The 27,856-nt window shown below is 39.4% G+C and overlaps 1 protein-coding gene across 1 annotated transcript in view; it reads right to left on the bottom strand.

Moving 5' to 3' along the window:
• DYNC1H1 (dynein cytoplasmic 1 heavy chain 1) overlaps positions 1-27,856 on the bottom strand; it is a 60,915-nt gene that overhangs the window by 12,064 nt on the left and 20,995 nt on the right. Inside the window, exons 24-64 of the mRNA XM_019552526.1 lie at positions 27,207-27,372; positions 26,934-27,122; positions 26,648-26,842; positions 25,524-25,806; positions 24,538-24,638; positions 23,629-23,788; positions 23,085-23,328; positions 22,720-22,903; positions 21,686-21,898; positions 21,246-21,484; positions 20,965-21,121; positions 20,392-20,619; positions 19,915-20,145; positions 19,620-19,760; positions 19,036-19,269; positions 17,376-17,582; positions 17,174-17,295; positions 16,824-16,989; positions 16,452-16,615; positions 15,401-15,530; positions 13,112-13,245; positions 12,442-12,556; positions 12,157-12,318; positions 11,864-12,078; positions 11,533-11,737; positions 11,175-11,348; positions 10,967-11,086; positions 10,703-10,823; positions 8,686-8,881; positions 8,186-8,303; positions 7,115-7,330; positions 5,155-5,367; positions 4,832-4,959; positions 3,884-4,037; positions 2,639-2,785; positions 2,403-2,553; positions 1,916-2,169; positions 1,575-1,709; positions 1,372-1,466; positions 1,062-1,236; positions 288-363 (exon numbers count right to left, since the gene is read on the bottom strand). Coding sequence (XP_019408071.1) covers positions 288-363; positions 1,062-1,236; positions 1,372-1,466; positions 1,575-1,709; positions 1,916-2,169; positions 2,403-2,553; positions 2,639-2,785; positions 3,884-4,037; positions 4,832-4,959; positions 5,155-5,367; positions 7,115-7,330; positions 8,186-8,303; positions 8,686-8,881; positions 10,703-10,823; positions 10,967-11,086; positions 11,175-11,348; positions 11,533-11,737; positions 11,864-12,078; positions 12,157-12,318; positions 12,442-12,556; positions 13,112-13,245; positions 15,401-15,530; positions 16,452-16,615; positions 16,824-16,989; positions 17,174-17,295; positions 17,376-17,582; positions 19,036-19,269; positions 19,620-19,760; positions 19,915-20,145; positions 20,392-20,619; positions 20,965-21,121; positions 21,246-21,484; positions 21,686-21,898; positions 22,720-22,903; positions 23,085-23,328; positions 23,629-23,788; positions 24,538-24,638; positions 25,524-25,806; positions 26,648-26,842; positions 26,934-27,122; positions 27,207-27,372 — 7,058 coding nt within the window. The remainder of the gene's footprint in view (positions 1-287; positions 364-1,061; positions 1,237-1,371; positions 1,467-1,574; positions 1,710-1,915; positions 2,170-2,402; positions 2,554-2,638; positions 2,786-3,883; positions 4,038-4,831; positions 4,960-5,154; positions 5,368-7,114; positions 7,331-8,185; positions 8,304-8,685; positions 8,882-10,702; positions 10,824-10,966; positions 11,087-11,174; positions 11,349-11,532; positions 11,738-11,863; positions 12,079-12,156; positions 12,319-12,441; positions 12,557-13,111; positions 13,246-15,400; positions 15,531-16,451; positions 16,616-16,823; positions 16,990-17,173; positions 17,296-17,375; positions 17,583-19,035; positions 19,270-19,619; positions 19,761-19,914; positions 20,146-20,391; positions 20,620-20,964; positions 21,122-21,245; positions 21,485-21,685; positions 21,899-22,719; positions 22,904-23,084; positions 23,329-23,628; positions 23,789-24,537; positions 24,639-25,523; positions 25,807-26,647; positions 26,843-26,933; positions 27,123-27,206; positions 27,373-27,856) is intronic.

Here is a 27,856-nt window from a genome sequence, read left to right as displayed (position 1 = left end):
GGTTCAAGCACCTACATTGAACACCTTCAAGAGCAAATTGGATGCTTATCTTGCTGGGATCCTATGACCCCAGGTGACTTCCTGCCCTTTGGGCAGGGGGCTGGACTCGATCTTCTGGAGGTCCCTTCCAGCCCTGATGTCTATGAAATCTATGAAATCTGACTTGAGAATTTTGATCTCCGTCTGGTCAAACCTGTAATCTTCACAAATATTAAGGCCTAAGACTTGAAGTTCTATTCTGAATGTTTTTTATTGGTAGCAAGACTTAAGGCAGCAGCTGAACTTACTTGAAGGTTTTTCTTCAGACCAAAGGTATGGTACCGTCTGCTCTGGTGAACTGCTATCCAGCCAAATGCAGAATTGCTGCATTGAGGGAAAGCACATCATAGTTAATACATTTGAGGAGCTTGAGATTTAAATCTCATTATTTCTAACTGCAGTTGCAAGGTTTCTAAGCAGGCATTTCCCCCTTCTTTACATAAGCATATAGAGACCATAGCATAGTAACTGGTTCATCCTAAGTGGGGTCTTTACTGCAATACAGCCACCCCAACCAAAATTCAAAGTCTGTGTTACATTTTACAGAAAATCACTAGATATACCAATTAAGGTAAGAGGGCTTGAACCCTGTATACAAGTCTCTGAAGAGAGAAAGACTTGGGATAGGGATTAGTGCATTAACTGACATGCAAAAAACTTAAGAGTTCTTGGCCTGTCAGTTTTCCTGTAGGACCTTGGGCAAGCCAGAGACACGCAAAAGTATTTGGGCTCTTAGAGATCCACACAGGTATCTGATAGGATTCTCAGAGCACTTTGTGTTCACCCACCATGGAAGTCCATGAGTGCCTCTGCATCCTTAGACTGCAAAATGAAAATTAAATTTTGACCCTTTATCTTCACGAGTTACCCTCTGAAGTGGCAATAATGGTACTGTCCTACCTCACAGGCACATTGACATTACAGCCATGTTATTGCTAGTGTCCCACAATCTATTGTGAAATAAGGTCATAAGTGCCAAGAGGTTAAACTTAGTTTAGTGTAGTGAGAATAGCTCCATTTACCTCATCAGCTTGAACTTTGGAAACCAGGTCCTTAAATTCAGGAAGGCAACTCAGCCTCATCATAGCTTCTGTCTGTTCCACTGTTAGCCCACTGATTTTGGGAAGAGATGCTGTACTGAGTACAATCTCTTTTCCTCTTAAGAAATGCTGGAATTCTGCATCATATGTAGGCTCCCTGAAAAAGTTAATAGTAGATTTTAGCAGAGGTTTTTTTTTTTTTAAATGAGTATGATTAAAAAACAAACAAACCCATCTTGCATAAGATGAGAAATGGAAATGAATTTTGAAAACGAAGGAATCAAATATTTACCCAATAGTGCCTTTGAGTTTAATTCTGGCTAACAGCATGGCAAAGGTTATGTGATCTTGATGTAGCATGCCACGAGCCACTCTATTGAAAGCCACCTATTGAAGGAGTACCAGGTTAGTGTGAACTAACAAAAGCCCTAAAGTAGTTTCTGGAATCTTTTGGAAGACCTTAAAAAAATAAAAAGGAAAAAGGCTGTACTGAACCTGAAAGAGATCCTTTGTGATGATTGAGAGACGCTGTGTATGGTCTTTAACTGCCTTCAAATTTGGATTCTCATATAAGACATTGTGATAGATATCCAAGAAAAACTGGAGAGAATATTGGTACAGGAAATGTATCTACAAAAAAGAAAAAAGTTTAGAAAGCAAATTTAGAAAGGTCCTACTATCTAATAAACAGTACATGTTACTGCAATTCCTGGACATGTAGCTATACTGGAGAGAGAACTGTAATCTGACTAGTACTACTTCAACTTGGGGAAAAAAAAAAATGAAGTGTAGAATTTCTGATGGGAGAAGAACAACAACATTTGGTTCTATTTCACCTGTTTCAGTGACTCCATAGTAAAGTAGATACTACTACAAGCTGTAGACAGGGGCAGATACTGCTGAGATACTGTCTCTACTTCTTGCATGACGATATCAGTTTCTTCTACTTTCCTGGTAACCTCTGCTGCTTCCTTCTTTAGGTTCTCCAAAGTAGTAATTATTGTGTCATCATCCAAGATACGTCCCTTTACTTCATTAAGAGCTTGTAGAAGAGATTTTTCCAGCTGACGCAGACGCAACTGGAATTCACCTTAAGTGAAATAAAGATATGCGTAAATAAGTGTTGTGTATTTCTATATACATTTTAATTCTAAATTATTGGCACCTCAAAGCACACAGGTTATAAAACAAGTGTCCAGAAGCAATAGAACATTTATAGCTGAGAAACAGCTGCACAGCAAGAAGTAACTAAGTTTTCTTCCCATCCAAAGAATAAAAGGGATCATCATGTCATCCAATGTTGGTGGTTTTTCTGGAACATACCTTGAAGTTTAAGGAGGTCAGAACGTTTTTCATCAACATCTGGTCTTTCAGCTTTCAGGACCTCATTTAGACATTGGCTTTGCAAACTGCTGCGAGTTACTGTGAAGTTGACAAATGTAACACGAGAGCAGAGATCTGGTGGGAACTCAACCTACAAAAAGATATCAAGAATAGTTTGAGGCTTAATACTCTTTCCCCTCCCCCTTAAAGAGCTAATGTTTTAAAAGTTTGCTTACTGTTGGATCTCTAGTGGAAAGGAAAATGACAAATGAGGGTGACAAGTCAATGTCTTGGTCTCCCAGGGTAATCAACACTCTGCCTCCAGTTCTCCGGACTTCACGATTCAGTACAGGATTCAGAACTGGGTCATAGCTCTCCACATCCTAAATATAGCAACAATAATTGAGTACAGAACAGTAGCCAGGAAGGCCTCAACTAGAAAAAAGCCTACACAAAGTTCTGATTTAGACCAGGGTTTCCAGCTTGGCTCAAACTCCAACTGTAATCTATATGAAGTTCCTTTGTCATATGCAGAAATGCCAAACTATTTCATAGTTTCGAGTAGAATTTCTAGTTCAAGTCCTAGTCGGATGTTTTGGATTGTAGTAACATTTCTAGTTTGGGTTCACTATTTACTTCGCGTAGATACCTAATTACAAGTAGCACCAAAAAAGAAAAAAAGAATTGGAATTCCCATTGCTACAAACCCTTATTAAACAAACAAATTGTAACCTCTCTAAAGAGGAATGAGACACTAAGCAGAGGCTTACAACAGCATGACCCCTTTGAAAAAGCAACTCCCTATGTACCTCTGGGTCTCCTTCTGTAATATTAACAACATACCATAAGGTTAAAGGGAGATGCCAATTATTTCAAGTCCCTCTCTATTTGGACTTAATACACTTTAACAATGTCTACACATTCACTACCCTTTGTACAATGATACCAATTACTTCTTTCAACTATGTCCAACCTAGCTATTCAAACACTGACTGGCTTCTAGTTGACAGTGGGCCACAGTTTTGAGAAACCATCATTACAGATCAGTTTAGGGAAGGTATTCTGTGGGAAAAGTGGTGGTATGGAAGGGCATTTAAGCAAGTGGATGAGCGGGATGTGAGCAATCAGATAACTGGTAGAGTGGACAGGATACACGAGAGGAAAAGAAAGTGACCAAGTCAGCAGCTTTGAAGTTTAGAAAAGTTTAAGAAGGCAGAAGAGAAGGAACAGTGTTTGAACAGACAAGGACAATTATCTTAGCTGCATTATAGGGTGAATCAGAGGCATATCTAGGTATTCTGGTTACTGCAACCTTAACAAGTGCTTTGGAGTTCCAAATTAAATGCCTGCAAGGAACTTTATTTACATTAGATGTTTTGTTACTATGGCAACAATGCTATGCTTTTTAGGTATAAAGCATAGATTTTGCATGGGCTTCCTGGAAATGTAATCAGGAATTCCTCTGTAAGCAAAAGACTAACCTGGACCAGTAGTGGGTTACCAAATCTCAATGCACTTTCCAAGTTCTTTCTGAAAGCATCATCCAGAAAGCTAGTACGAGTAATCTTACGGTCCTTGTATTCATTCATGATGAACTCTGTGGCTTGTCCAGAAGGATCAATGATCAGCGGATACCTGAATTATTGAACAATTATTTGCATTAGCTAAGTTGGATGAATAGAAACACAGCTGACTCTATTAGAGTTCAGCAAGTACTGTATTCTAGGTTTTGTTGGTTTGTTATGTGATGTTGTCGCATAATGGAAAATAGAAGCTTACAGTTGTCATCCTTCAGCTTTAATACCTTCCTCACGTGCTTTAGTATTTTAAAATAGTATTTGTTGCCTTCCTTCTTAATATATTTGAACTAACAAAAGTATATGAAGCTTCAAGGGAAGGAAATGTTTCATTTCCTGTCATAATTACCACCTACTATAAACATTTAGGGTTCCTGTACATGTACAGCAAGGCTGCTCCGACATACTGTAATTACAGTGCATCACAGCAGACTTGATTGAGTCTGCTGGAGTGTGGCAATTGCCACGCTCCAGTAGACTCCAGTGTCATGTGCATCAGTGTCCCCATGCTGAAAAACGGCAGTGGGATGCCTTAGCTAAAGCTCGTTTGCTGAGCTTTAGTTAAAAAGTACTGCCACTGCCATTTTTCAGCGTGGGGATGCCAATAAACATGACGCTCCAGGAGCTTTAATTAGAACAGCTTTCAGAGCCACTCTAAAGTGCCCCCTCACCACTCCCAGAGCATGTGAATAAACACCTTTAAAATTTTAGAGCTCTTGCAAAGCATTTCTGCTCAGTGATATCAATTTTCATAAGACACCAAACTTCTGAAGGATGTTCAGTGCCACTGCTACTAATGGGAGCTGTGCCCCCATCTGTTAGATTCCTTATTTACCCTTAAAAATGAAATACCTATTAAATCGCTTAAGCATGATGGCATTTTCTGTGCATAGGTCATCTGCTGGTAGGGAACTGGCTTGCCAGCGAAGCCGCTCATCTGCATTGGAAAGATATTCTGTTCTTGCGATGTCTGTACGGAACTGAAAAGTAAATGCTAATTAGTATTTAGCCAGCATCTAGCAACAACTTATGCAACTGTAATTGATCAAAAACAACTAGATCTAAAGTTATTTCATTTGCTAATGCCCCCTTAAAGTAGAAACTCATTTTAATGAGTTCAAGTGTCTTTTGTCATGTTGAAATCACTACTTTAACAATTATGGTTAAGTTTTTACCTGGATATTTGCTTGCTGCAAGTGGTGAGACCAAGTAGTGAACAAGTTCTGACGCATTTGCTGGTCGAAGTAGCCAGCATAAGCAATGAAGGCTCCTGAAAGCAAACAGTCCCCTGCAATAGTGGACATCTGGTTCTTGAAGGTTTCACTTGTTTTCTCCCATCTTTCACGTTCAGCAGACAGACTCTTCAAGAGTGCTGTACTACGATTTACCTAAGGAAAAAAAATAGAGGCAAATAGTCTCTATTTAGAAGTTAAGCATTCAATTATTGCATGTGAAAAGGCAAAATTTGCCAAGTAAAAAATCCTGGGGTGCAAGTAGAGATCAAAAAAGTGAGTAATGTGCAGAACAGTGGAAGTTTGGTTCCAATTAAACAGTTACATTTTATATTTCTGAAGTGAAGTGTGTGACAGCTTAAGCAGCCGTGAAGACGTGTGCTGTTCACGTGCACTTGAGGAGCCGGAGTTCAGGAACAAAGTTTAGCACTATTTCAATTCACTCTTGTTTTACTACAACAAATATCTGTTCAGTAATTATCCTGCAGTGCAGTTTAAGAAGTGCAACCTATTAGCTCGGTGAGAAACCACTGAGAAACAAGTTTCTCAAAAGTTACAAGGCCAAACCATTCTAATTGGTTAACTCAGTGTTTGTTAAAAGGGACTGGGATAGCCTAGTTCTGACTAGCTGTCTACATAATTAAACACAAGTTTAAAGTGGTGCCTCTCAACCTTTTTTAGAAAAGGCACCCCTTGACAACTTTGAATGTGGACTCCCCAGTTGAGAATCACTGAACAACTACAATGTGCTCTATGCATTTCCATAGGAAACTGCTTAGAAGAGGCATAAAGGGGCCATAAAAACCCACTACTTTCCTGCACTGAAAAGGTGGAGTTTAAGGTGACTGAAAAAAAACTGAATCACCCAGCCTTAAAAGCAAAAGCAGCACTTCAAGACTCTTCCAGACAATTAAAAACCAGTAGCCTAATCAGAGAACAGGGCAGCACTGAAAAATTAAAAGAGGGATGCATTGTGCAGTCTTATTTTTCTGAAAACTTATTGGGACTTTGACCAGATTTAAAAATAGAAACACTAACACCTTACTGAATCTGGGAGACTGTCTCTAGAGCTGTCTGTTTAGACAGTGAGCTAAACTGTACTGCTTAAGGAAATAGAGTTATTTTAGTGTCATATGACTGAAGGAGATTCATACAGAAATCAATTATGCTGCATGGCTCTTCCAGACTGAAAAAATTATGCTGCATGGGTCTCCTTTATCTCTGGATACAGTGGCAGCAGCAGGACTCCTGAAAGCCACTGCGGTGAGTACCCTTCAGGCCTGCTGCACATACAGAACAGAAAGACTGCAGTATGTGCTCTTCTCCCTGCATTAAGGCTTTCAGATCAGCCTAAGAGACAGAACAGCCGGTTTGTGCTGCCCTTCCTGGTCTGACCTTGCACAGCGTCTCCTGGAAACAGAGCTAGGTGGAGCAGGTGGAACTGTCCTGCATGCCTGTTTCCAGGAGCATGGGGAAGAGGGGGCAGACTGGGAAAAGACTACAGCACAAGCCAGCTCTGCTGCCCACTTTAGGCTAATCAAAGAGCCTTAAATGCATAAGGATGCAGACATACTGCAGCTGCTTGTAGTACTTTTACCAGGCTGTGTCAGTACCCCTGAGGAAGGACCCTGGAGTGCCACAGTATCCCAGCTGAGAAGCAGAAGTTTAAACTCTAATGTCTTGTGAACATCTTCTAGAAGAATTGTAAGTCCTATAGTTGTCAACCCAAAAAGCTGTATAAGCCCAGAAATGAAGTCCTGAAATGCAATTTGTGTTGGTGAAAGTGCTGCAGATCTGTTTCATAGATGGACAGAAAAAGCTGAAAGCCATATAGATTTCTACCTCTTTCCACAAATTCAAAAGCAAGTCAGGAAGAGGAATACTATTATACAAAAGTTCTCACTTTTGCTTCTACAGCAGCCAGGTCTGCCTTAATAGCCTGAGCTTCTGAAATCAGCACTGCATACTCTTCCTTGTAGCGAGCAATACTGGCTTCAAGATCACGAATCATCTGTTCCACCTCATTAGCTTTCTGCTGGTTATCTTTGGCATCGTCCTCCAGCTTCTGCAGTTCATTGCGTAGAGGTTCTACTCTTTTCAACATATCAGCATAGTTCAGCTGTAAAATACACACAACCATCAGCTCTACACACTTCCTGAAAATGTAGATTGATAGGACACTAACAGCATGTACAATCTTTTGATAACATCCTTCTGATTTTTAGGAGTTCAAGCTTTCTGCAGAATCAAATCTTACTCTAAATTAAAAAAAACCACAGATTAGGGCTCAAATTTTTGGGGAGCATGAAACTCCCAAATTCAAGTTTGCTTCAGTGTACTTATTGCATAAGTAAATCAGCTGCCTCAGCTAACAAACCCCGATTAATAGGTGACTCACACTTCAGAAGTCTTCCCTGCAAAGTTTGGTCTGGGGCCAAAACTCTTCCTTATAAGTAACTAACCCTGATAAGGCTGAATATTATTCCACTACTCTGCGTTGTGCTTTACTAGCATTACTTCAGAGCTATACAAAAAAGGCCTGAGCAAGACCTTCATGTTACATGGAAAACATTTTACTTATCTGATCTCTTTCCTTAGCTGACAAGCAGAATTTGGTCTTGGCAGTACTTGTTTAAAACTAGCTGCAAAGCAGCAAGGTTAGTCACCATTACTGAAAACTGACAGTTCAAACTGAGGAAGTTTTGCGATAACTATCCTAGTAGTTTTATACAAACTCAGCGCATGTAGGACACTAGGCATGTCAGAGCAGTTAAATCCAAGTGTTCTCAAACAATGCCAATTTGCATGCAAACTTGACTTATTGTTATTTTTGTTCTTTATAAAGAAAAGCACCACAGTCCGAGTGGTGGGAGATGCATGATTTAGCATCTTTGATATTCTGAACACCTTCAAATTATTCCTTTCATCACATTAATATAGAAACATTTTATGATGACAAATTGACTTAAGTTACCTGTGCAATTGCCCATTTTACCATAGGACCACAGGCCAAGGATGCTCTGTTCACAATTTCATAATTATAACTGGGATTTGACAAGTAGTTCTTTTTCATCTTCTCCCGGATGGCATCACTGAAAGAGTCATGTTTGACAGACCATGTGTAAACAATACATTTGCCCAAGCACAGTAGTCACAAGTTTTAAGAACTGCTCCCCACCTACCACAGTAACCAAAACTAAAAAAAAGTCCCAGTACCTTAAACCTTCAGCATCTGAACTGCAATGCTTAGAAGGGATTTAAAGACTACTGTTAACACATGAAATGAATTTTAGTTCCGTTACTGGGAACAGTCCTTAGTTTATAGTGAGATTAATTCTTTTGTGTTATATAGAACAAAACACAAAAAAAGTGAGGCCAGTTCTGACTGTTCAGAACACTTTTATTACTTTCTTATTGTGAAAACCTGTTAATTTTTCTGCTCCTGGCAGTGGTTAAATATTTGCAGTTATTCACCTGATCTCTTCAGCAGAAAAGTTTACAATAGTTGGGATGAAGTTTTCCCTCATGATGATGGAACGTATCTGTTTCCAGTCAGTTGTACTTTCACCCAACAAAAGACAGATGGACTCCAGTGCTAGCTTCACTGCTGCAGGTGGGTTGGCCATAGAACGGACTTCTACCAGATGTTGCTTCTTTATGGATTTAACAGCTAGCCACAGCCATCACACCAGTTCAAGGAGAAGAAAGGAAAAAAACAACAACTATAGTTAGCAAGATGTTTTCAGATTTAGAAGCTACTTGAAAATTAAAATCTTAGAGGATTTTAGTCTTTTTGAAAAGAACTTTGCTAGCAGTGGGTATCAATAGCAAATCACAACTAAAGATGAGAAAGACAAAAAACTAGGAGTTATGAGGGGCCTCCAAAGCAGTATTAAGATGAAAACTGATATGACAATTCATACTGGTCAAACTCGGAGCTGACAAGTTAGGCAGACTAAAAAAACCTCTATGAACTTGAAAACAGATGTACAGTATATGTTGTCACGTGACAAATGTTTAATTTTACAATTAATTGCATTTGGCGTTTTAAAGCAGTACTTACTTCCCTGTTGGAACAGATTTGTATATTACAAAACACTTATATACTGAATCTTAAGTTTGATGCAAGGATTTCTTAGGATGATCTCTTTTACTGGGCCAACTACCAGTGTGGAAGGTATCAAAATCAGATGCTTACAGTAGAACTGAACCACCATGGCTGTAGACTTGCTCTTGTAAGACCATAACATGGAAAATATCAAAATCTGCTGCTTACAATGAAAAACTATGTAGTTGGTCCAATAAAAAGGTATCACCCTAAGAAATTCTTGTCTTTCAGTTTCTGGACCATCACAGCTACAACTTCACTCTTACACCCCATTGTTTGAAAAGTTTTGGTACGAAGTTGCTTTGTATTACAATGTCCATATTTTGATTGCCAGATTTTTCAGTGCATTATGAAGTCCGATTACTTATGCAAATAGCAAATTCTAAATCCTGTCTTATACAACCTAGTCTGCCAAACTAATTATAGATACAACAGGACTTGAAAACACAGATTTTGTAGGACATTTTTATGGACTGAATGCTGGTATTTTAGAATTGGCATACCAGAAGTAGAATGTTTTTTAACTTTCATTATATAGTATTGCAGTAATGTGTTATTGTGCTTGTATTAAATGTCACTGGACTTTTGCAGTGTGAGGCACTGAAGACAACAAAAAGAAAGCTATTGAAGACATTGATATTTCATACTTCCTTTCATTGCCAGGAAACTATCAATCATCACACAGCTAGAAATAAGAGTATTGAGACTCTTATTACTGTATTTGGTGCTATTTTTCATTGGGAAAAAAAGACGACTTTCATGCATTTAAAAATGTTGATTTAAACTAAAAACAAGTGTAAACCTGTGTCTCACTAACTGTATTTTTGGTTAGCACACTGCTCATTTGCAATACTGCAGAGAAAGTTTGAACACCCAAGTAAGTATTCAATGCCTCCTGCCCTTGAGTTGAAACTTTAGGGTGGCCACATTTGGACCAAGCTTGCTGACAACCCCTTTATGCTCCCTGACTTCATTAGCTTTCAACAGAAAAGATGGAGCTTGGCTTGCAGTGCTTAGGTTTAAGCAGTCTGGACAAATTATAAAATTGCACCACTTGGTATGATTACAGAACATAGCTGCAAGTCTCTCAATACCATTCTTCATTACAAACACAGAATACAGCATGTTTGCAGAGATTCACAAAAGCAGTGAAGTTTATGGCTCAGCATATACAAAAAGTCTACCATTCCCAACAAAGCCACAAAAAACCTCAAACAACTTTGGAAGCATAAGGTATTAATACCTTTCTTCCTCTGCTAAAGGGTTTGTATTCCCCCAGGTAGAGGGACTAATCCAGAAGCCCACTGAAAAACAGGCATTTTCCCTTTGACTTGAATCATGCTCCATGACCTATAACAAACATGCTAGTAAGTGCTAACATACCATTCTGAGCTTCAATGACAGCAGGCTCAACTTTATCCAGATCCTCTTTCACACTCATTTGTTTATCTGCAATTACTTCCTGCTGCTTATGCAGCTGCTCTTGAATTTCCTGGCTCATAACCTATGAGAAAAGTAGTACAAATATTTAAAAACAGTTTTCTTTTGAGGCTGTAGGTTCCCATTAGGAGTATTACTATAAACCAAAATGGCAGTTATTTGCAACAATCCATTCTATACATGAAAATAAAGAGCTTGGATTTTTACCTTTTTCTTCTCAGCTTCTTGTTGATCTTTCACCATCTTTTTCAGTTTGTCATTAGCTGCTGCATTCTTTACTTCCAACTCCTGGCTCTTTATTCTCAAGTCACGACGAAGTTCTTCCACCTGAGATGAATTAAATGAGCAGTAAGAGAAGTGTTTTTAAACCAAGTTACACTTTACTAGCTTTTGCTTTGTTTGAAGAGGCATGTACCTGGTCAACAGTTTCCTTGATTTTTCTAAGGCCAACATTCAAGTGCATCTGCTGTTCTTCCAGCTCGCTTCTCTTTTCATTGAACAAGTTGGCATAATGGTTGATGAAGTCCAAATAATGGCGTGGCGTGATTGCCATAGTTCTCCCTCCACGTTTTGCTAGACGAGCATTAGCCTTTCAAGAAAAAGGAATTTTGTTAAATGTAAGCTTCACGAATGTAAGATGCCAAAATACTGAAAACAGTATGCTTAAAAACACCCTAGGTAAGTGCCACATTGCTTCATTTTATGATAATTTATCATTAGGAAATAGGAACATACGAGAGCTCTGAGAAGGATCAACAAATAACAGCACACACCTGATGAAGGGTCTGATGAACAAATACACAGCTATTTACAATAGCTTCCCTGTGCGATGGTGGTTGTGGCAGTTTGTCATACACAACTGGCATATAATCAGGCACAATGTAGTTTGGCTTCTCAAGATCCATTTTGCTTGTAAACTCTTTGCCAACTTGATACAGTGCTTCCGTTGACCAATCTCCAAACCAGTTCAAGACGCACCTGAAGATGCGTTGGAAAAATTTTAGCAAGAGAAGGTGGTACTCTTTAAATTAAGTCTTAACGTTAAGACCCATGTTTTAAGATACCAAAGTTTGTTTCCAAACAGATTTCTAATATGATACTCACCTATTGAAGAGAGCAGGAGAGGTAGCTGCTCTGTCCTTCAAGCCCTCAGAAGATGGATTCATGGTGAACACAACATGGAGATTACGAATAACTTGACTGGTGAACCATTTGTACAATTCTTCATGTGAATCTAGCATTAAACCTTCTTTCTGTGCTCCCTCTTTACACTGAGTCATAAGGGTAGCATATTCATCTCCTTCAAAGAGACCTGGAACCTAAAACAAAAAATGTTTTTTTTTTTTATTCTTTGCATAAGGGGTACTCACTCAACAAACACGATTTACTCAAGTTACCTCTCCATTGGCTAGAAGAGTATTCATTCTCTCCAGGAATCCAGAATCCAGGACATTTGACTCATCCATTATAAATGCTATCTTCTCATTCTTGCAGCCAGAGCGCCTCAGTACTGTTCTTAGATCTTCATCAAAGTCTTCACCTGTATATTTCCTGTGAACCTATAAATTCAACACTAGTTATGTATCATTTCAAATGCTAGGTGATAAACCTTATTAAGTAGGATATATGCAAACAAAGCTTCAAAATATCAAAAATGCCTTTTTGGTAACATGACTACCTACCTTAATTTGGTAAACACTTAAGCCATTCATCCAAGCAACAAATCGTGAGAGAGTAGTTTTCCCTGCTCCACTAACTCCAATCAGAAGCAAATGACCTTGAGGTTGACGGAAGATCCTGAAAAAGAGCACAACATGAAGCAGGATTTGCTTGATTAATTCTCACTTGGGCACCATATCCTTCAAATTTCCTTTCTTAGTTCTCTTAACTGAGCACCCAGATAAAATTTAAGTTGATAATGTCCAATACAAAAGCTAGAATGCTGAACCTAAGCAATGGTTTTTGGTTGTAGCCATGTTGGTCTAAGGACATAGGCAGGCAAAGTTCTTAGGGCAGATGTGATCTCTTTTATTAGACCAACTGAATAGTTGGAAAAAAGTTCTTTGCAAGCTTTTGGGTGCAATCACCCTTCTTCAGGCATAGGAAGTCTCTGCTGTTCTGAGACTCCAAGGAATGAACAAAGTTAAAAAAAAGTGCGACAGAACCTACAATGCACTTTAGTGCAAGTCTCCAGTACAGAACCACTGAACTGCTAGTTTTGTCAAAACTAAAACAGTATTCCAGTCTTGACTAGCCTGAATTAGATTTCTGGACAAATCTTAAAAAAAAAAAAAAAAAAAAGAGACATATTCCAATTTTAAGCATCTCAAACAGCAGTTGAATTCATCTCACCTGTCAATTCTCAGCACATGATCCAAAACTTCATTGAACAGTACAAGTGGCACATCAAGTTCTTCTTCATAAAAAACTTTCAGCCTGGCTTTTACATAGTCTCTCAGCTCTTCCTGGTCCACTGGGATATAATCCTATAACAGCAATTTACGTTAAACAATATATCATTTAAGACTATGATTTTCACAAAGGCACTTTATTCTGGATAATGGGATGCCATCAGCACAGATAAATCATTCTTTGCATGAGCAGAATGCCAGTCTTTCAAAAAATCTCCTCCAAAGGCTTGCTCCAGCGTGCAAGGAGATATTAAGAGTAGAACCATAGCAAACATTATACGCAGCAATGCTGCTCAAGATTTCTGCAGGTAACCAGATACAGGTTGGCTTGACTTAGAAGCCCACTGCATTCCTTCCCCTGGGCTGCAAGAAGGTACAGCACAGGACTCAAGAAATTTTGTATTTGTGTGCTAAGACACATGCTATACTACAGAACCTGAATCGTCTCTGTTATACTGGCTTTCCAGGAACGTTATTTGAAAGATTCTTGATAAAAGTCTATGCATGCCATGGATGCAAACTAGTCCTCAAACTATCATCTATTTGTTAGTCTTTTTGCCCTTTTACAGTTATTGGACGTTTCTTTATTAATGCATGCACGCACGCACGCACGCACGCACATCTCAACTGGTTTATTAAGTTATCATAAAGGCACCTAGAGCATTGGATAAGAAGACTTTTGCAAATACAAAAAGGTAGGACATTCTCTGGTCCAGCATACAAGCAAGATTTACAAATATATCTTTCTGAGTACCAAGAGAAAGACTAAAATATTCAGAACTTAAAAAAAAAAAAAAGTAGTCATTGCTGTTACTTGTAGTTGATGTAACAGTTGCACCCAGTAAAGACTGGAATTTGATAAGATGCTTCTTTTCAGACTGAACAGAAGCATTTACAGTTCTGAAAACCAGGAGCAGAATATCTCAGTATTCTAACCAGACAACCTTTGGTGGTAACTCCAAATCTCAAGTACACATGATCCTACTCAGAAGTACCAGAGGAACCCAGTTTTCAACAAGGAGAAATTGGTGCTTATCCAAATATAGTACTGTTCCTTGTAGTCAGACAGCCTACATGGCTAAGGCACTGTTATGTGCCAGAACTATGTCCCAAATGCCATATTCCTTGATCCTTGGATGCTTCTGGGAGCATCCAAGCTCTAGCTGAACTACAGCTTTAAAGACAATACTGTCATGAACCACACTGTAGTCTAGGGCTTTGCGAGGGCATCATAAATATTTTCTTGTATTTACCGATATGGCATGTATGACCTTGTTGTAAACATTATGCTGTATCCATTTACATCTTTTTTTAATTGCATAAAATAGTTATGATCTCTGTATATAGCTTTATGATTTTGGACATGCTTTAGCAAAAGAACTAAGGGTAATTGCCACTCCCAAAACACAGGCAGCAGGAAACATTGGGTTCGGCTCCCGATGCATTTCTTCTATAGAAAGAGGCATCTGACAGAAATAGCCCAGCCAGAAGAATGCCAGGTATCCTACGGAGAGAAGTTTTGGAAGGATTTTGCAACTCTTGAAAATTGTAACACTTTTTTTTTTTTTTTGTTTGTTGGGGGTGGGGGGAAGAGGAGGAAAACAATGGCTTGTAGTTTAGGGGATGTAAATGCAATACATCAGGTCTTTGGATTTTTCCCAGGCTGAAGAAGGGTCCAAGGCCCCAACTGCCTGGGCTGGCTGAAAGAGCAATCTCTGGGCAAGTGATATTTCAGGCTAGTCCATTCTACAGAAGAGGGACCTAAAGGTTTCTCACAACCCAGGGAATCTACCTAAAGCTAGCAAAGATCCCTCTGCTGCAGCTGCCAGCTCTAGTACAAGGGCAGTGAAGCTGAGGCTTTTGGGGATAACGAATTATCCCAGCACAAATGCTGGTCTGTTCCTTAGAACATGCATCAGAGCAGCAAGGAGAAACGAGGCTCTGGGAGCACCTTGTGGACCATTTGTGACAAGTATGTATCTGAATTCTTAGACATCTTAATCCCTTGATAGTTTCTGCTGTGTTTTGTCATGGTATAGCATTTCAGACAGGTTACCTAGCAATTTTAAGTCTCCCTAGATAAATCCTATTAAATCTAAATGCTACTTAAGACAATCCCTTTACTAGTGCATTAGAGGAAAAGTGGTGGGCAGAGATTTTTAGCATCTTAGGGTATAAAGAATTTGCAAGGGTCAATACAAATACAGCTTCTACAAAAAGGTGACACTACCTTTGACAGCCAGTTGCTGTACAAGATGGGTCTGCTCATAGCTTTCTCTTTGTCTATGTTGGGGAAATGTTTCAGAGCTACCATATCAATATTCTCATCAGTCCAACGCCTCTCCTCATCTTCTACAAGTCTGATGAGGAAAAAAAAAAGTGTTATAAGCAAGTGCAAAACACCTAAAAAAGGATATTATAAACAGCTAATGTAGGCAAAGAATAGTAGTACTGGAGCAGTGGATGACTTCTACTTGCAGGTATACTTCCTCTCGTTTCAAATTTGGCAGACAGATCTCAACCCACTGAAGGGATCGTTGGTTATGCGCCTAAATGGACTAAGTGTCACGTACAGTTAACTTAAGCTTTGCCCTAGAAGGGAGCCAAGCTCAATTCCAAGTACTCCAAAACACAAGAGTGAAAAGCTTTCCAAATTGTTGAAGCCACCAAGTTCGGATAGGTATTCAGTGGAACAGAGTCCTAAGAAAATGGTAAAATCTGTTCCAGCTCCTTGTTTTTACCAACTTTAAATGAGAGATGTGCTACAATCCTGCAGTCTTTTAGGCATTCTGTACTCACGACAACTGTTCTGAAACCCTGTTTCTTGCAGAAGTCAGTTTTGGTGCTAGATAACTAATTGGAAGGAAACTTTTGACCATGGTACCATAAAGAAATTGTCTAACAGTAGTCTGTATTTTATGTTTAAAAAACTTCTAACATTGCCACTAAGTAAAGCCCCTCTAAGTATCTGATAGCAACATAAAAAAGGCATAATCATTTACATTAAAAGCAGTTGCCTTTTCCATGAAAAGATATTTGAATCCACCATTATAATATATAACAACTGTAAAGACAGTATGTGCCTCCATAGGAGGCTTTATTCTCAAGCAATTTAGTTCAATAACTGCTTCTAGGAACAGTGGAAAATTTATATTAAAAATAAAACCATTCAAGTCTCCTTAGTGTTCTCTCTCTCACACGTTTCATCAGTTAAGAGCCTCAATTCCTTTAAAAATAATTTATCAAAAAGGCGAGATCTCTTAATTTCCAAGTCACTTTACCTGTCTTGGAAGAGACGCAAGGCTTCATGTGCCCAAATCCTAATAAGGCCTTCAACAGGTAATGTTTCTAATGGTCTTAAGGCTTCAAATATACCTCTCACCCATCGAGTCATTTCACGAGGTGAATAAATGTAGTGTGGCTGAGTGTCCTGAGTGAACCTCTCCTAAAGATTCAAAACACTGGGGATTAGAAGAGTTGATCATTTTTATCCAGGCCCACAAGATGTTTCACCCTCCCCTGGTCACAACTGACACCAAAGAGCCACGCACTAAAAAGGCAGAAAGCAAATTGCTAGCACTTATCTCAAAGCACAATAGCAATGAAGAAGGACTAATTCAGCAGAGGTTGGGGTAGTGTATATAGCAATATACCTGGGACATTGTGTAGAACTCTACCATGGCTGCTGTGAGAGGTTCTGCATATGTGCGGAGTGATGGGATAAGTCTCAGCATTGCCCGATTGAATGTTCCATATATCTGAGTAAGCGAAGCTGGTCCAGGGTAGTCCACATATACTACAGGGACATGGCGTAAAAATCTGAAAGAATAGGAACACCAGGAAAATTCTTATGCAACATTCAACTTAACCAGGGCCATTTCTCTATTCTGAATGACTACGCTGTACTTCAGGAGTGAATTCCTATCCAAGTAGCTTGAAGCAGTCTCAAATTTTCTAGCTACATAGGATTACTTTAACAGCAGCTTTTTACTGAGTACATTACCTATGTGAAAGGGGTTTCCTTCCAGGATCAGTAGGTGGGTTACAAGCTCCAACAAACTGAATTCTCTCTAGTTTCACCCATGTCTGGTCTGATGTACGATAGAAACCTCCATGTTCCACCATCTGAATGAGACAGTTATTTTATTAAAAATGGAGACTCCCTAACTTAGTGGTATAATGCTTTGTTTCAAAGTGAAACAAACCTGTCTAATGAAGGATATGACTCTCTGCGTGCCATATTTGTCCATATCTGGCAAGTTGATTTCATCACAAAACAGCACCAGCCATTTCCCCAGCTGCACAGGAGCCAATACTACTCCATTAGGCGTACGTCTGTACTCACAGTAATGATCAAAAGTTTTCAAAAGCAGCTCTGGAGTAGTTGCACTTGAGAAGTTCAGCCCAACCACCTAGAAAGAAAAGGGCAGGAGGGTGAAAAGAAAAAAAGCATTTGATGCTGGTACCATAAAACCATCACTTCAAAAGAAAGAACGAACATGTTTAGCAAAGGCTTTCAACAGTAATAAAAGTTAAGCCATGATCTCACTGGATACTTTGTACTTCCATAATAATCCAAACTTCTGCCACTGAAGTCAGGCACCCTATGGTGGTATCCTCTCCACTCTCATTTATATATTGTCTCACATCAAAGGATAATGCTCTTGTGAGCCTAGACAGACTACCTACCCAAGCTTAAAGCTCTGGTTTTATTATGGAAGAAAACCCAGTATTTTAGTACTACCAGTACTGACTATGATGGATGGATAGTTTTGGAGTTCGAGCCCTAAGGCCAGGATATAAAATTCATAACTTGTCAATGACCATGGGAAAATCCATTTCTGCTATGTTTCCATCCCATTTTACAAGCACATTTAGCTAACTAGCACACAACTAGACCAGCAGTGCTTTACTTACCTTTACTTTTCTAGATCAATTTCATTTGTTACAATTTGCTCTACTGATCAACTCTGGTATAAATAGTCAAAACCCAATAGTGTCACAGGCACAGAGCCAACAGAAGCCAGTGATATTAAATGGAGTTGACAAACACAAGTTGCACACCAGGTGGTGCTTACTTGTGTTGCAAATTGCTTCATGAAAAAAGGCAGGAAGCCCCATTATAGATTTAAGGCAATAGAATTTATACCCTACTTCCTTTATGCCTTTGTCTAATTATGATGTTTACTACTCAGCATGAGTAAGCAATAAAGTAAAAGGCATAATTTTATGCCATGTTAAAAACTGTATACTTAAGTGAAGGGAGGACAGGCTATATTGCTGCACGAAAGACTCTAATCTCCAGTGCCAGAACGTTGTGCCCGTACTTCGTTTACACTGACACACTTAATTCCCCAACCCCAAAAGTTTTACAAGTGCATCTTAAAAGCTATGCTGCATTGCAAGTACTCACACAACTCTATGCAATGTGCATCTTGCGCCTTATATGCATGGTTCTGGTCTCCTAAAGACCAAGTGTAGCTTGTGAGAAGCTCTGGTAGGACTTCAGGCTTTGCAGGTACCTGACTACCACCTAGGATTTTTTGATTTTTTAAAAAACATTTAGGATATATAGCAACAGAAGAAAAAGTTCTCTTTACACATTTCTTAAAAAAATTACACTGACAATAACTGTCTGTTAGCCAATTTGATTTTGGAAAGTAGTTTGATAACTGGTGACAATAAAGGGTAAAATTTACCTAGTGGAGATTGCTTATGGTGTTGACTCAGACTGCTCAATGTCAATTTTCAAAGTAAGTCTTTTTTCTTGCTTTAATGCATCTGCAAGTCAGCTGCAGATTTGGTAAGAGCCAGAGGTCTATAGAAACAAGTGATAATACCCAGGTTTGACTTTAGAATAGTTACCTCCATATCAGGCAGGGCTCTGAGAGCACTGAAGAGGGTCATAGTTTTTCCAGAACCTGGAGGGCCACAAAGCACAAGGGGCTTATGCTCTGCTAGCCAAGTGTACAACAATGCTTCATGGCGGACAGTATCTAGGGTTGGTACCACAACATCAGGAGCAGCAACTTTGTGTGTTTCAACTTCAATTTGAGGAACCTTAGATTGCCATGGCACCCATTCGCCCGTAATGGACACCTAGATGAACAGAAATGTAATTAGGAAAAAGTCACTAGCTCTATCCTAAATTCTAACATGAACCCAACCCAGCAACCTGTTCTTAAGATGATGATGGACAAAATTATGCTTTTAATTAGCTGAACTGTTTAAAAACACCTACAAATATGATGCCATATGGGATAATTTAGAATCAGCTTGTATGATATACAGTGCAGTACCTACTGGCTGAGCCATTCGGCATCAGGACCGATTTGAGATAGTTTGGTACTAAATTAAATTTCAATTTAGTACTTTAAAAGTGTGCACTTAGAAAAATCATTGTGGTCTGTTTAATTAGAATGGTATAAATGGAAAATGAAGGCTTTTACCTCATAATCAATTATTGGTATGTTGGGTGCAGTGGGAAGTGGTACAGTGGTGATTCTCCTAATGTATTCTCCAAGCTCTGCTCTCATTTTCAGACGGCTATCTCCAGAAAGCGACCACAGTATTGCATAGACCAGGTATCTCTGTTGGAAGACAAAATATTTTAGCTCACGCAGATGTAGCGGTTATTTCCTGCACCTGCCTTCCAAAAACAAAACTATTCAGGGAACAGTAAGTTTAATAACCATGCTGATCTCTTTCGTCACGGTATCATTTTGTAGCAGCATTTAAATTTACCTGGATATAACGCTCCAGTTGATCTATCTGCATAGGAAAGTCAGGATGGTTGGCATTGTACTGGGCAACATTGCGACAAGCCTGATGCAACATGGAGAACAGAGAACCAAGACAGCGCAAACGAGTGAGGTCCATGATGTGCTCTAACTTGAAAGCATGCTCTAGTGCTTTTGTCACCAGTCCATTAGATGTGAAGTATGGCTGCATAATTGTTGCTGCATCTCTCTGGATCTGTTGAAAATATTAACATTGTTCAAGGATTGGGTTTCCTTCAAGTCAGACTGGTTTTGGAAAATGTATGTCCAACTAGAACTTTGAAACATTTCATATTTTAATAAAAGTATGTGAAGATACATTTGTACCTTAAGGGAAACAGAATTAACATTGACATTATAGCCTTAATTTAGGTATTCAGAACAGCAGTCAAGCAAGTAGATTAGTCCGCAGTCCTGCTCTACAGTAGTTTAAAAGTTATACCTGCAACATTGGAGAAGCTGCTTCTTCACCTTCATCTTCTTTGCCCTTCCGCCTACGCTGAGCTTCTTCCTCACCTTCATCCAGAGGGATGCTTCGTAGTCTGGCCAGGAAGTTATTGAATATCATATCTGTACTCAGAACATCTTCACTAAACCAGACCATTCCACACCTGGACACTGTAGCCAGGGTTGCATATTTCAGATCTTGTACTTCAAACATGATACGCACCTAAGAAGAAAGAACATTTGAGAAATCAAGTTAGTTCAGTAATTTCTACTGAAAATATTAAAAAGGTCAATTTATGTATTTGTGTAAGTGTGTAGGGAATAAGAGTCAATTGTACCAACAATACCTCCAAGAATTTAACTTGACCCCACCAGACTAGGAAATGCCCGGAGATGTATAAATGTAAGGGCATGCTAAGTAGTGGTATAACAAAATATTATACCCATAGAATTGTTCTAAAAAGCTCAGAGCTTTTTAAAGAGCCTGTTTACAGACTACTGAAAGCAGCAAAGGAATTAAATTCAGTAGATTAGAGCAAATTGTACTTGGTTATAAACACAACATTACATTAGGTGGGAGGCTGAGACGTTCTCCATTGGGCAGGGTCAGCAGTTTGTTGTCATCCAGCACAGAGTTTAAGTTCTCAACCCATTCAGGGTCTACATCACCATCAAAGATAATCCACTGCCGTTTCTGTAGCTCACCCCTCACGTTGTCTATAATCCTAAATTGAGAAAAGCATTTAGTGTGGGTTTAAAGATTTAAGCAAATACGCACCGTTTTCACTATGCCATTAATAGATCATACAGTGAGCCCCTTAATTTTAATAAAATGCTACTAAGACTCACTTTCTCAAGACATGTGTAAACAAGCCATCTGTCCATTCTCTGGTATTTGGGTCCAAAGTACCATAAAGATGGTCTTTGCTGATCGCTTTTGGATCAATGATGTGTGCAACACCTTCCACACCCTCTAGCCGTTCAAGAGCTTTTAAGAGTACTCTCCAAGCCATGGTCTTTCCACTTCCAGAAGGACCCACCATCATCAACCCATGATTGATCTGGGTTATCTGATACAGCTGGAGAACCTGTGACAGAACATGATTTGCTGGTGAAGTCTTGCACTTTTGCAGAGACTGACAATATTACTTGGAACTAGACATTGAAAGGATTTCCCCAGGTTCTAAAGAATCTCTGCAGCAGAGATTCCTGCTTTTTAAAAAATGTAAGCTATGAACATTAAGTTTTTCAAATGTAGGATTTGAAAGTGTTCAGCTTCTGTAATTTACCTTTTCAACCCACATGCCACCAACGTCCTCTCCATCCCCATATGTAAGGTACATTTCCTGACACACTTTCTTGAGCTCCTCTCGCAGGGCTGTCATTTCACCACGATGATACTGTACTCCAGGGAATACATCGGAAAGGAGACTGAACAGCAGTGGGATATCTTCTGCAACAAGTTTGGGTACCATTGTTTCACAAACACTCTGGATCAGAATCTATGTAAAAGTGTAGGTTTTGATAGGACAAGTTAAGAGCAAACAGGGGCAGTCAGCTTAGTAGAAATAATTTGATAGTGTCGTATACTTGGACTAAATAGTTGCATCTTCCGTGTTTGAATGTATAACTAAAACTTCAACAGCAAGTATTTCACATTTGTGCAAAGTCATAATGACAGTGCTCAGTCTTGATTGCTTGTACACAAGGAATTTAAGACCATTTAAGACCAAAATTTCCCTTTAGCTGGTAACTGTAGGTGCTCAAAACAGGGGTGGCCAACCTGCAACATGGGTGCCACAAGTGGATATAGGCAGCTTTCATGTGGCAAGTTGGGGAGGGGGATGGCAACAGTGGCAGATAAGTGGGGGAGACAGAGCAGACCATGAGATCAGGCCGGTCACAGAAAAGGTGAGAAGCAGATTACGTAAGGCAAAGGGATCTGACAAGTATTCAGGGAGGGTATAGGGCTTATTTGTGATACATCTGCCAAAAAAGTTGCTTCCCCACTGGCTTAAAATATTAAAATGTCAAAATGGATTTCTAAGCATGCAATATGATAACAATATTCACCAAGAATAATTTTAAGTGAAAATCATTAATGAATACAAGCACTCTTCCTCAAAATCACCGATTAAAATTTCAGCTGTTTATTGTGGCTAATACTGAACCATTTCACACGATGCAGGAAGTGCTAAAAAAATAAAGTGAGTAGATCAAAGTTTGCTAGATAAAGCATCTGTTTTCCCATGTTAGAGTGTTCACATACATTTAGTTACACCTTTACAGTGACTAGTCACTTAAAATTCTGTATACATTTTACCTCTTGCTCTGGTAAATTCTCAGCAATTTCACCTTCATCAACAACTTCACCACGTTCTTCCTTCTCTCGTTTTATCTTCTGAATCCTCTCCCTCTTCACATTACCTGCACTAACCAGTACGCTTTTCAGAGCTCTCAAGCCAAAGTCATAATGGCTTTGAGAGGACAGTTGTTCATCACATAGTCTAAGTGGAAAGAGACCAGAATCAATTTAGCAAAAGCTCATCACAAGTTTAGTGTTTAAGAATAGCTGCTGCAGATGAAAGATGCTATTGTTGGTACTTGCCAACATTAAATTTTAAATCTGAAACCTAACAATGCAAGTCTAAATAAATCTTTAAAAGAGCATGTGTTACTATTACTCACTTGAAGAATGGGACAATCTTGTTGGCAAGCACTTCAGCAGTACGGAAGCCCTGGGAGTATAACATGACTTGGGCAATTAGCTGTCGGTCTGGCTTTGTCATTGCCAAGCTACGGAACAGCTTCTTCAAGTTGTCAGGAAGATTTGATCTGCCTGCGTAGCCAGGATTCATTGTGATGAAGATAGCCATGTCAGGGCTCACTTTAACTTGCTTGTTCAGCAGCTCACAAGTTATTGGTGCAGAAGCTAAAAAAAAAAAATTACGTACTACAAATTCAGCTTGTTTTCTTTCAACAAAGTCAGCTCTTAATGCAGAAGAATGTTTCCTTAGCATCCGAGTTTGTTTTGTTTACAATCCAGCTAATTCAATTAAAACTTCAAAGTGACTTCCCTTCCATAGTTTAGAAATTGCCTATACTATTAGCACATCTCTGGCCAAGACAGTGATGTTTCTGCCCCCATTTTTCAGTTAACTATGTCTAGAGCAAAAGCAATCATTAGATACACTACACAACCACTACCAGAGAACAGAAAAAGATTCCATACTTTTGTCATAATTTGGATTGCAATGTTCTCGCAATGCCTCCTGGATGCACTGAACCTGCTGAGAAACAGCAGAAAGCATGCGCTCCTCCAGTCTGTTGAATTCATCAAAGCAGCCCCATGCACCCACTTGGCAGAGCCCCACGAAGATACGTCCCATTGCCTATAGGTAAGGAAACATACATAGAAGTTACCTTTGTATTCCTTCACTATATGCAACTGAAACTAGCCTGTATTGTTTTAGAGACACAAAGTTAGTGTCAGTCAAAAATCTATGCTTTCAGTTGCAACCCCCTGATGTCTCCCCAGTTCAAGTCAGAACCTAACTAAAATGTGCAATTAAAAGTTGAGTAATAAGCTTTGAGAGGATAATAAAGCACCGTGCCAGATATTAACCAACTAAAGAATGGGTATACTAGTAGAGCTAGTCCAAAGAATAGTACTATAGTGAAGCATTTTACTTCAACTGTAATTCTTAAATTAAGTTTTATGCTGTTGTGTACATGTATTCTGCTTCTCTTTTCATAAAAATCTTCCAGGGTCTGAAAGTCAAAGAGCTGTCTCAGTAATGCATTTTTAGAAACCTGCACGTCTATTTCTGTTAAAGCAAATGCTAAGCATCAGAATCCAAAATTAGTTGAAACACTAATGCATCAAGAACTGGGCAGGATGTGGTTGACAGGCAACCCTTTGTGCTTATGTGAGCTTCCACCAAGACAGACATCTCAGTTCAACTGCATAAGTCAATTACCCCTTAGAAAGGAGGTAGGCAACTGCTGCCCCACCTCATTTTAGGCTGCAACTCTGCTTTAGTTGCATCTGTTGAAGATGGTTGCAATTTGACCATTAGAGAAAAAGATTATTTTTGAAGCCTACTGGTTGAACATCTTACCAGAATAAAAATCACTATACCTGGAAGTCAAATGTTTCATCACAGTTGAAAACCAAAACAAAGCGTCCAAGCTGGTGTCCAAGAGCCTTGACAGATTCTGTTTTACCAGTACCAGCAGGACCTAGTTTTGGAAGGGGACAGGCTTATTAATCTCTTCACGGCATGAAAAAAGTTAAAGTCAGTATACATATGAAGCATTGCCAATTTATTCAAGCTAGTGTTTTCAACTACAGAAATGTTTTTATTGTAGAAATTGCAGAGCCTACAAAGATCATCTAGCTAAGGGGGTGTCAAACTCATCCAAGACTGCAGAGCACATGATGGGTGCAGAGCCAGTCTGCAGGGCAGATCAGGACCCACAGACCAGCCCCACTCAGGTTCAGTGCACAGGGCCAGTCTGGTACAGTGCACATTGGCCCAGACTCCAGGCTGATTCGACATTTGGGGCTGGCCTGCGGGCTCAATTTAGACCACCCCCAGATCCAGTGTGCAGGGCCATCCAGCATGGGTGCCACATGCAACATACTTGAGACTGGCCCTAGGTGCAACGCACGTGCCAGCTCTAGCCCCTGAGCCATGTACAGCCTGTACAAGATCAGCTCCACGCACTGCATGCAGTGCATGGGGCTGGGGCCAGTGTGTTGCATGTGGCACACCAGTCTGTGACCCATAGGTGGCATTGCAGGCTGGACGATAGGGCTCCTTGGGCTGGATTCAGCCCATGGGCTTTATCTTGGACACCCCTGAGCTCCTCATCCCCCCTACACTGAGGCAGGATAAAGTATTCCTAGAATATTACACACAAAAAGCTTCCAAGTGCATAGGATTCCACAACTCCTCCACATAGCTTGTTGCACTACTCTAACATTACACCAAAATATTCAACCCAAATCTTGGCTTGAATTCAAAACTACTACTTCTTAAATCACCTTTGTTCTGCTATAAAGTATACAGCATGCTTCATCTTTAAATGTAGAAGACATACTGGGAATAAATACACACTTACCAAATGGTGATCCTCCAAGTCTTGCCTCCAAGGCTTGTGTCATGGTCAGGTAGCAGCGGTCAGTAAGAGGAGTCTGCACTAGCTTATCCTGAACACCAAGGTACTCAAAGCCATAGTTGAATTTGGCATTTGCCATCTGAATGGACAGCTGTTGCAACACATCAGTCTGTTTTGGGTCAAAGTAGAATCGCATCTGACTGAGCCACTCAAAGGATTTGGAGTTGTCAACCTTACTTTTGATTAGAGATCTCGTAACATCTCTTTGGTGCACCAATTCTGTGATCTGGAGAACAAAATCAACTTGTTAAATACTAGGCGTAAGTCATGTATTCCAATACAACTAAGTCACAGCACCTCAAATGAGCTTTCTATTTAGAAAGCCATTGTTCTGGGCCACAGACCTAACTTTTATTTAGTCTGAAGAGGCACTATTGTAAAAAAAGTCACCTGTTGCTAACAGGACTAGCAGGCTCTATCATCTCAGAGAAGCTTCAGACTTAGTTCTGAGACTATGTGATTAGCCCTTGTGGAGCATAGGTTGCAATGGATACAGCCTCTCTTAGATCCACAAAGTTTATCCTGTCAAGGACTTCTATGAGTTTGTGAACAGCTCCACTGTTCTTCTGGAAAGAAGTTCAAGGAAACGGCTGTACCAATGCCACTATCACCTTTAGGAACAGAACTTATCTTTCTCTTTATGCTGAATTCTCTACAATTTGTAAGACAAGCTAGTAGCAAAAAGTGCTTTGCTGTTCCACTTTACATCCAGCTTTATAGTAGGATGAGCCCAAATTACTATTTGGTGGATATTAGTTATTTCCACTTCCAGAGATTTTGAGGATATCTTCAAGGTGGCCATGACACATTATTAAATCTGCATTAAATTTTTTACCATCAAAAGTGGAGAGTGATTAGTGTATTCTAAATATTTCTTTGCTGAATTATCTTTCAGACTTTGAATAAATGACATTCATTTGTAAATTATTTGTAGAAACAGGTGGTTTTGCTTTCAAAGCTTGATGTGAACATTAAATCAAGCTACATTAGAAACAATTTTAGTGAAACTAAGGTGTACCTTTAAAAAGACACTGAATAACTTACGTTGAGAAGGGAGTTTTGCTTACCAAGTGCTCCAACTTCCTTCTGCGGAGGGGCGGTTGTTCCATCAACACTGAATCTGCCAATACATTCAGTGTGACCTCGACATTAGCCAGCACAGAATGCAGAGGGCTGCTGTCACCACCACCACCCATGCCATTCAGAGCAGACTCAACATTCTCTGACCAAGCAATCTGGGCTGACAGGACAACAAGCTGGGCCTAGAACATTAATAGTTAAAATTGTCAGGATCCTTTCTTCCCACAAGAGGGTAGCCGAACATTAATATTTCTCAAGTGATTTGACAGATACCTGATATTTGTCGATCCAAGAAATATAAGTAGCTGGATCAATGGAGGTTGCTTTACCAAAGATTTCTACTTCTGTAACAGACTCAGCAAGCAGCTTAGCAAGGGTGACCCGCATTTCTTTTTCCACAAGTGTAAGCCACTCATTGATCTTGGGGTGTTCTGTGATAGACACAGGTGTTTTGAACAGCACCTGAAAGAGAAATAGATTTAAAGTTACATTTTAGTTTAAGCTACGGACACATTTAAATAAGGACTCCTGAAGATGCAGCTATACCTCCTCTCCTTCACGGGAGGAGATTCCCAGGACAATAGAGTTATCTTCATTAAGGATGATGCTAGAAACTCCAGCAAACATTTTCTTGAAGTGCTTCTGCAGCTTGGCTACATTCTTGCTGTTCCCAATAATTTCCAGTAAATCCTCATCACCAACGAAGTAAAACCTAGAATTAGATAAAAAAAGTTTCATCATGGACCAAACCTGCATGCACAAAAGTGAATTAAATTTACAGATGTAACATTTTGAGTACAAATAACAACTTCATAAGTCTTATGATATTTGGGAGATAAACCAAGCACCTTGTGTGATATTAAGGCTAATCTCTAAAATGAGATTAAACTTGCTTTTTAAGAACTAGAAGATAAATACACACTAAATTGTTGTGCACTTCCCTCCCCTCATACTCCTTACTCTGAGTACTTTAAACTTCATTCCTTCTGCTATAGTGAAGAAGCTAACTGAAGTTCTTCCTCCAGCTTCTTCCAGTGCTAGGGGTCTATCTTAATGCCACTTTTGTAGCATGGACTTCTAATCTTGGTATGGAAGTCGCACATTATGGCTGCAATTCAGGCACCACTGAATTGATGATGAAGGTGAAATAGAATGCAATATAAAATTTGAATTGGCTTATTTAGTTTAACTTCTAA

Source organism: Crocodylus porosus, unplaced genomic scaffold (genome assembly GCF_001723895.1).
Source record: "Crocodylus porosus isolate Cpor-Errol unplaced genomic scaffold, CroPor_comp1, whole genome shotgun sequence".
NCBI classification, from domain to species: domain Eukaryota; kingdom Metazoa; phylum Chordata; order Crocodylia; family Crocodylidae; genus Crocodylus; species Crocodylus porosus.
The sequence above is the reverse complement of the archived record's forward strand: the minus strand, read 5'-3'. Positions and strand labels throughout refer to the sequence as shown.